At 46.6% G+C, this 9,199-nt stretch overlaps 1 protein-coding gene across 1 annotated transcript in view; it reads left to right on the top strand.

Annotated features, from left to right (window-relative positions):
- The first annotated feature begins 6,397 nt into the window (after positions 1-6,397).
- The window catches only part of PTCHD3 (patched domain containing 3), a 12,743-nt gene continuing 9,941 nt past the window's right edge, over positions 6,398-9,199 (top strand). The window contains exons 1-2 of the mRNA XM_009634565.2: positions 6,398-6,403; positions 7,293-7,343. Coding sequence (XP_009632860.1) covers positions 6,398-6,403; positions 7,293-7,343 — 57 coding nt within the window. The remainder of the gene's footprint in view (positions 6,404-7,292; positions 7,344-9,199) is intronic.

Genomic DNA, 9,199 nt, shown 5'->3' with positions numbered 1-9,199 from the left:
TTGTTTAGGCTGGAGAAGAGGAGGCTGAGGGGAGACCTTATCGCCCTCTACAACTGCCTGAAAGGAGGGCGTAGGGAGGTGGGGGTTGGTCTCTTCTGCCAAGTAACAAGCAACAAGATGAGAGGAAATGGCCTCAAGTTGTGCCAGGGGAGGTTTAGATTGGATATTAGGAAAAATTTTTCACCGAAAGGGTAGTTAAGCATTGGAATGGGCTGCCCAGGGAAGTGCTCGAGTCCCCGTCCCTGGAGGTATTTAAAAGACGGGTAGACGAGGTGCTTAGGGACATGGTTTAGTGGTGGGATGGCAGGGTTAGGTTAACAGTTGGACTTGATCTTAAAGGTCTTTTTCAACCTAAACAATTCTATGATTCTATATTCAGATGGAAGACTCCTTGCCAGTCTCTCTATAAGGAAGTTAACAGGCTGACACTGAAGTAAGAAGGTAAAGCACTATCTTCCTGTGACACTAGCAAGACTGAGGGCTTGCCCTGCAGTAAGGAGGGTGCTGAATGCTTGCAGCTGGAAAGGGACAAAGGACACTGGCGGTAGGATTAGCACCAGTTCAGGTTTCTGGTGAAGGATTTGCTCTGTTAGTTGTGTCAGTGTGGTGGGTTAACCTTGGCAAAGCACTGCACTACGCTGGTGATGATGAGGAAAGTTAAGTCTATCCTGGCCAGACCCAGTACAGCCAGCCAAGATACTGTGGCCATAATATTAGCCTCTGGCTTTTAATTTTTTTCAACCCTTGGTACATCGTAAACACTGCTAATGCTTCTCCAGAGGCAAGAGCTGCTTCTTTCTCTCAGGAGGGGCAAACCAAAGTGACATGGCTCAGTCCAGAAAACTTCAGTATGAAAACTGGAATAAATGCTCAAGAATTGAGCTGACTGGGAAAGGAATTTATGTTGCATAGAAAATGTTTTTTGATAATTTCATCTGGCCAACAGAGGAGAATTAAAGGTCTTTGGTGGCCAAAAGAGCCAATAGCATCCTGGCTTGTATCAGGAATAGTGTGGCCAGCAGGAGCAGGGAAGTGATTGTTCCCATGTACTCGGTGCAGGCCTTCCTGTCTCTGGGACTTACGCTTCAGGTGGAGTACGATCACCTGGTCAGCTTTTATTTAGTTGCCCCCTGTAAATTCCCATAGTAGGCGATGGCAGGACATTTATGGCTGCTTCTTGACATTAGCTTATCTTCAGCTCTTCTTTCTTACTATACTGCATGTCAGGAGAAGAGTGGAATGGGAACTTTGCCTTACAACATGAACTTCAGTTGACGTTAAAATATTAACTGTTTCACATTTAGTGTGTTCCTGTGAGACAGCTATTTTACAAACAGGAACCATACAATTCCATTCTTGGTACATACACACAAAACAAAGCTGATACCAAAATATACCTAGAGAATGCACTTCCTCTCTTAAAGAGAAAACAGATGGAACATCAGACAGAAATCCTTGATTTGAAGCACACAAGTATCTGTTGCTACTTAATCACCAAAAGTGTTTTAGGAGATGGGAGGCAGCAAATATGGGGGGGAAGGGAGATAGAAACAAACAGAAGATCAAATACTGAGATTTGTAAAGTGGCTTTGTACTTGATGTGCTGATGCTCTGAGCTGAGCTGAAAATCCTGTGCCTGTGCCAAACACATCACCTACGCATTGTAGCCAACAGAGTTACTATGAGAAATTGTGACAGGAGACAGAGCTGCACCACAGTATTTCCAAGAGAATAAACTTAAGAATATTAATTGAGCCTAAAAAGGATCAGTGGGCCCAAGAGATCCAGGAAGACTTTGGGTGTGAAATCCAATATTGCCTAGAGATCCTCCTTAACTTAAGTCTGAAAATAAATGGTCCGGAGGATAAGTTCGAACTGGGGTTCAACTTAGGAGGACTTTAATGTGCTCTCCAAGTTACAGGAATTCACAAAGCTGAAATTCTCTTCAGGTTTCTGGTATATTGTATATAAAGCCTGTTACCCAGGTACTGACATTTCTGCAAACATTCTGGCTCCCCAAAAAAGTTTAAATCCACATGTCGATAAAAATATATAGGCATAGGCATAGATAGAGCCACACAAGCAGACTTCCATGTATGCATCAGCAACAGAAGATACTACTCTGATATACACGTCCATAATAAGTAAATGGCAGGAGAGCCTGGACTGACCTGAGAAGACAACTTCTCTAGCATCCTGTTGGCACAGAAACACTGGCACAGAAGGGCAGTGATTACATTGACTGTGTGGCTGGCAGAAACCTTTCATCTCAGGGAAGTACAAAATGATCTTTCTGTAAATGAAAGGGGGAGAGATATTAAAGGTCAACCCTTACATGGATAACAGAATAAATAGTCAAGTCAGCCCCTTCGATGTCTTTGTGGTGTATCTTGAGGTCTGCTGAATCAAAGTTTAGTTTGTGCTCAGATCAGTATTCTCTGATACATAATAATCAAAATAATAAGTTAGCATTTCAAAAAAACCCTACGAACAAAGCCCAAATGGCCATTGCTTGATCAAAGCAAGAGTGAGAGGCACTGTAATTTCACTCTGCAGTTTTTCTCCATAAATAACATGCACTTGCAGTTCCTGAAGACCTCCAAGACTTGACTGACCATTTTACGGGGAATCTTATAAACAGGTATGTAATAAAAAAGCAGCCTACAAAGATAACATACTGCTTATTAGTAAGACACTAATTAAAGAAGCAAACTTTTTACAGTTCTCATGGAAGTAAGTTGTGAAATCATTTATATGCATTGAGGAAAGTGAAATTTTATGGAACTTTTATAAGGAAGTACACGTGCAAAAGTTGATTGGGTTCTTCAGTAGCCTCACATTACACCGTACTCATAGCACTCCAGGGTTTTAAATCTATAATTTAGAGTGGTCCTCATGGAAAACCTCATTATTCTGAAGTCACAGCAGAGATAGGAATTTTTTCTTTATGTCAGCTTGAAAACAAATATTCCTGGAGCTAAAGTAATAAAATCTGGCAGCTCACCTTGCCTTTCTGGTATCCTATACCGATAAGGTGAAATCTGTCCATCACTATAACGTACAATAGAAACAGCGTATCACAGAAACAGCATATAACCCAGACAGTTAAAATACTTGTGCAGCTTCATTCTTTCTAAAAATAAAAAAGAAAACTCAAATGAACATAGAAATGCCTGAACAGGAACAGCGTCACACCAAGACGGCCTCAGAATATGCGTAACACATTGACAGCTCAGAGACATCATGTAAGGCAACAACAGCTTCTTGCACAACACGGCTGCCTGTGTGTTGATGTTGTCCCCTCCTACATAATGCCTAAGGTTACCACATTCACAGCAAATACCAGTCTCATGATCAAGTAGAGGAGCAGCAGCCACCCATCCTGCCAGTGGTCAGGGGATGGCAATTTCACAGAGTCACTGCGCGCTCCCAAAGCAAGGAAGAACGGAATTCCAACACGAGTAGACATCTGTTAGTTCCAGGGCCTGGTGCCAGAATAACTTCTGTGTTTTCCTTGGAATCTTATATTCTAAACAGGTAAGTCGCCCTGGAGGAAACTTGGAATTCAGCTCCCAGCTGGCTGCCCTCATCACCAGGCCATCCCCATCATTCCTTTGGGGGCATTTTCCTGAAGGCCCCATGACACACAATTCTTTCTTGCACACTGGCTAGTGAGGGCACAGAGGGCACACATCTCCCAACTGATAGCCCACAGCTTAGACAATTAAGACTGCTTGCTTTGGATACAGGGGTTTGAAGCGCTGCATTTCCCATGTCATCTGCAGTCATGTAACCTCAGGGCCACAGACTGTCACTGCCTAGCAGAGGTAGTAAAGTCCTATTGTTTCACCCAGGTAGACATGCAAACAGAGGCAGCAGCTAGGCAGCCCACAGAGCACTCCTGCCTCATCCAGATGGAGGGAAAGGATAGGATAGGATAGGATAGGATAGGGTAGGATAGGATAGGAGACAACTTCCCTGTCATTGTCAGGTACTATGGTGGGCACTGTAAAGAACAGGTTAGTCAAATTTCCTTCAGAAATGGCACGGGGATAAAAGACCTCTTGATGTCACTTTTTTAATGCCAGGGTCCAGTGCATCTCACACAACTGCCAAAGCACTTTCCAAGCGCAGCCTGGATACAGAAATGCCCCTCTGTCCTGGCGTTCCAAAAAGAGAGGCAGGAATAAGCCAACTAAGCTCTGACTGAGAATTTGAAAGTGCATATATCCTTGTCCTGGGAAAGGACAATGAACAACAGTCACAAGTTATATCAAGAAAAATTCCAGTAAGATATTGTCACAGGCAAAAGCTGTTTACTCATTCAGAGAATTTCCATGAATGCTATTTATTTGCCGATTAACAGTCTATTAATTACAGATTCTGGTATCAAAGACAACCAAAAGCAGCCAATCAACCCTTAGGAAAAACACACCTGCTTCCCTCCAGACACCTCTTCCCCCTGCCCTTTTGCTCCTCAGTCCCGTCACCCCACGCTACGCTCAGCCCCTTTGGTGAGGCAGCAGGCGGCGCAGGAGACTGGGGCCAGCACCTGCATGGTGTTTCCCTCACCTGCAGCAGCCCCTTTTGGGTTGCACCTCTCAGCTCCTGCTCAAGCACCCACGAGGCTCCAGCCTCTGCCCAGGCATGGTCTTCTCTCTTTCCTCCTTCCTGCTCCAGCCTGGTCTTTTTTCCTCCTCCTCCTCCTGCTCTGGCCTTGTTTCTCCTTTTGCTCTGTGATTGCCACCCTTACTTTAAGACGTGTTCACAGAGGTGCCACAGACTCCCCTGAGGACGGGCTCAGCCATGCCCTGCGGCGGGTCCATTGGAGACAGCTGGAACCAGCTGTGACTGACTCAGGGCAGCCCCTGGCCTCTACTCACGGAAGCCACCCCTGCAGCCCCACTACCAAAATCTTGCCAATTCTGAGGGGGAAAAGATCACGATGAAGGTAATCAAACGCTGTAACTGGTTGCCCAGAGGCTCTCAAGTCCCCATCCTTGGAGGTACTCTAAACTCAGCCGGCCCGGGCCAGCCCCTGGCCTCTACTCACGGAAGCCACCCCTGCAGCCCCACTACCAAAATCTTGCCAATTCTGAGGGGGAAAAGATCACGATGAAGGTAATCAAACGCTGTAACTGGTTGCCCAGAGGCTCTCAAGTCCCCATCCTTGGAGGTACTCTAAACTCAGCCGGACAAAGCCCTGAGCAACCTGGCCTAACACCCACACCAGCCCTTCTCTGAGCAGGGCCCAGATGAGATGAGTGCCAGAGGGCCTTTCCAACCCAAATTAGTCTGTGATTCCACAAAACTGTTTGAATCACTTTCAGTCTCAGTTTATGTTTGGAAGACAGAGGAATGCAGAGACAGACCAGAACATGTTTGTCTTTGCGTTACTGAGGACAGCCTGCCCTTCAAAATAAATAATCATTCTACACTGAGTTTGTGAGCAAAAAAGGCAAGCACAGCTAGAGCAGGAGACGGATCCTGTCCTAAGTGGAGGGAAATGGAGCCTGAGAAGGCAAACCGAAAACCAGCTTTCAAACAAAAAAGGGTTCTGAAGTGGGGAGTCTCACCAGCCAGGCTTATGTTGTTTCTTAATCTCAAAGCACTGAGCAGAAAGTCCCACATGCTTGAAACTACATTTGCTCTCCCTGCTCCACTGTCTCTTCAGCTAGGAGCTGGTTCAGCCCCGGAGCCATCGTGACATTCAAGCCATGACCAAAGCCTTGTCTGCATCTGCAAGCCTTGTCACAGGCAAAAGCTGTTTACTCATTCAGAGAATTTCCATGAATGCTATTTATTTGCCGATTAACAGTCTATTAATTACAGATTCTGGTATCAAAGACAACCAAAAGCAGCCAATCAACCCTTAGGAAAAACACACCTGCTTCCCTCCAGACACCTCTTCCCCCTGCCCTTTTGCTCCTCAGTCCCGTCACCCCACGCTACGCTCAGCCCCTTTGGTGAGGCAGCAGGCGGCGCAGGAGACTGGGGCCAGCACCTGCATGGTGTTTCCCTCACCTGCAGCAGCCCCTTTTGGGTTGCACCTCTCAGCTCCTGCTCAAGCACCCACGAGGCTCCAGCCTCTGCCCAGGCATGGTCTTCTCTCTTTCCTCCTTCCTGCTCCAGCCTGGTCTTTTTTCCTCCTCCTCCTCCTGCTCTGGCCTTGTTTCTCCTTTTGCTCTGTGATTGCCACCCTTACTTTAAGACGTGTTCACAGAGGTGCCACAGACTCCCCTGAGGACGGGCTCAGCCATGCCCTGCGGCGGGTCCATTGGAGACAGCTGGAACCAGCTGTGACTGACTCAGGGCAGCCCCTGGCCTCTACTCACGGAAGCCACCCCTGCAGCCCCACTACCAAAATCTTGCCAATTCTGAGGGGGAAAAGATCACGATGAAGGTAATCAAACGCTGTAACTGGTTGCCCAGAGGCTCTCAAGTCCCCATCCTTGGAGGTACTCTAAACTCAGCCGGACAAAGCCCTGAGCAACCTGGCCTAACACCCACACCAGCCCTTCTCTGAGCAGGGCCCGGATGAGATGAGTGCCAGAGGGCCTTTCCAACCCAAATTAGTCTGTGATTCCACAAAACTGTTTGAATCACTTTCAGTCTCAGTTTATGTTTGGAAGACAGAGGAATGCAGAGACAGACCAGAACATGTTTGTCTTTGCGTTACTGAGGACAGCCTGCCCTTCAAAATAAATAATCATTCTACACTGAGTTTGTGAGCAAAAAAGGCAAGCACAGCTAGAGCAGGAGACGGATCCTGTCCTAAGTGGAGGGAAATGGAGCCTGAGAAGGCAAACCGAAAACCAGCTTTCAAACAAAAAAGGGTTCTGAAGTGGGGAGTCTCACCAGCCAGGCTTATGTTGTTTCTTAATCTCAAAGCACTGAGCAGAAAGTCCCACATGCTTGAAGCTACATTTGCTCTCCCTGCTCCACTGTCTCTTCAGCTAGGAGCTGGTTCAGCCCCGGAGCCATCGTGACATTCAAGCCATGACCAAAGCCTTGTCTGCATCTGCAAGCCTTTCTGGGCTGTGCCTGAGTGAGATCTGGGCTGAGCAGTTCTTTCTCCTTGCTTCTTGCAGGGTAGAAATGCCCCATGCTGGTTTGTAGGCACCACTGTGGAAGAGAGAAGGTTCTGGCACCTTGGTTTGATGGTGGAGTTGAACCAGGTCTCTTGCCCTCCTGGGAAATGGTCTGATGGTGGGTACTGTGCAACAGGGAGGCAACTCAGCCACCTGAACAGGCCCTGTTTGTTTGTTTCTTTGTCGTTTGGTTTCTTACAGCTGCTCTTGCCTGGTTTATGTGGGCCTGAAGTGGATGAGTACCTGCGTCAGGTACATTCTGACACCATCTAGAGATTAGGGCATTGAGGATATTAGAAACGAATTGACTGCATTTCTAGGTCCCCACAGATCTTGTTGAGAGGCAGGAATAGCACCAGCTGTCCCTCTCAGCTCTTTTCTTGGCATGTCAGGTATATGTCTGCTTTTCTTGTCACCATAGCATTAGGAAACACAAAGAAATGTGGCATTTACACATGTGGCAATATTCTCAAACTGTAATTCACTAGAACCTCACTTTGAAACGCCCCTGGGCATTTCACAGGAAAGACACTGGCAGTGCCTTACATCCGTGTGATGAAATCACGTCTGCATTTCGTCGTAGTCCTCATGAAGTGTTTTCAACTTGTATTTGTCAGCTATGCAAATTCACACACAAATCAGATTTGATCACGTTTGTAGTATCGAGAAACAGATTACAGCCAACATACATCAGGTCAGTTTAAACACCAGAGTTCAAAAATAGTGTTCTAACCAGGAAGTTCAAATTCTCCTATCATCTTTTAAAATATCCCAATCAAAGTCCCACAGTTCTGCACACACACACACAGAACCATCATGAGCTAGCATCTGGCCTCCAAATTCCTTCTAAGCCAGTGGGAAACGCAAACTACGTGAAGTCTCATTGAAGAGCCAATACCCCTATTAATCACAGCACACACCTAGCAACCGCAAACTGTAGTATGAAAGGAAGAGAACAACGCTGGCTTTCTTTGTAAAGCCTGGCAGCAGAGGCACTAGCACCCGTTTTTTTTATCTCCTAGCCCAGCAGAAACCACTTGCCCATTGAAAGGGGGACCTGTGCTCGGTTTCCTCTTCCTCTTAGGTATCGATAGACCCCTTATAGTCTTAGATACAGTAAACACAATGTAACGGTGAGGAGAGATTTTGTGCCTTCATCCACAAATACAGGAAAAGCATAACTTGCTGGGAGTCCTGGAGTCCAGTTCCTGGCGCTGCCCCAAGGAGTATTTCAGATTTTGTCCTATTAGAAGTTAATTAAAAATGCATGAATAGGCCAGGGAACAAGGACAAGAATCCAGATTCTGGGAGAGAAGTACCTCCTGCTTGAAGACTGCTCTGAATTGAGAGTTAGGTGGAGCCATCTTCCCCCGCCGTAAGTCAGGCCCCCAAGCCTCAGCAAGAGTTAACCTAAAGGCATCTACCTGTGATTCGGTAGCTCCTGCCATCAGGGGTGTTGTTTTGTAAACCTGTTTACCAAGAGAGCAAACACAGCAAGATGTACATCATCACTTTTTATGTTTTGCTCCCAGGCAGAAGAATAATCCTTAGTGATGAAGTAATGATTGCAGCAGATTTGGGGAAAACAGTAAAGAAAAAGAAATCTATGTTGCCTAATAGCTGGTACCAAGAGGGAGCTGCCTGCTGCTCCTGCGGGCAAGGGATCGGCACAGCACAGGACAGCCTGAGGGCCACGCTGGGCGTGCGGCACAGCACAAGCTCACTGTGCTGTGATCCCTTACCTCCTCAATATGCAATGGTCTCCTGCGCAGGATCATTACCCCTTGCCCCTCACTTTTTAATTTTGCAGCCTATTTCTTACAACATGGAAGCTAGATCTGGATTTAATGTTGTAACATGAGTCTAACTGATTCCATTGTATACTGTGGAAGTCTCTTCCCTAGGCTTGTTCTCTGTTCACATATCCGAGGATATATCACATTGACCCTGTTTACTACAGAGAGCTCAAGACACGAGGTCCCAAATGCAAACTCCAAAATTATTTGCAATCCCAGCCCTACACTACGTGTGAGCTTTTGTGAGACAACCGGGCATGACACAGCCCCACTACCAGCTGCGCTCTTTCCTCCTGCCGGACCTCGCTCTTT

Source organism: Egretta garzetta, unplaced genomic scaffold, assembly GCF_000687185.1.
Source record: "Egretta garzetta isolate BGI_Z169 unplaced genomic scaffold, ASM68718v1 scaffold142, whole genome shotgun sequence".
NCBI classification, from domain to species: Eukaryota; Metazoa; Chordata; class Aves; order Pelecaniformes; family Ardeidae; genus Egretta; species Egretta garzetta.
The sequence above is the reverse complement of the archived record's forward strand: the minus strand, read 5'-3'. Positions and strand labels throughout refer to the sequence as shown.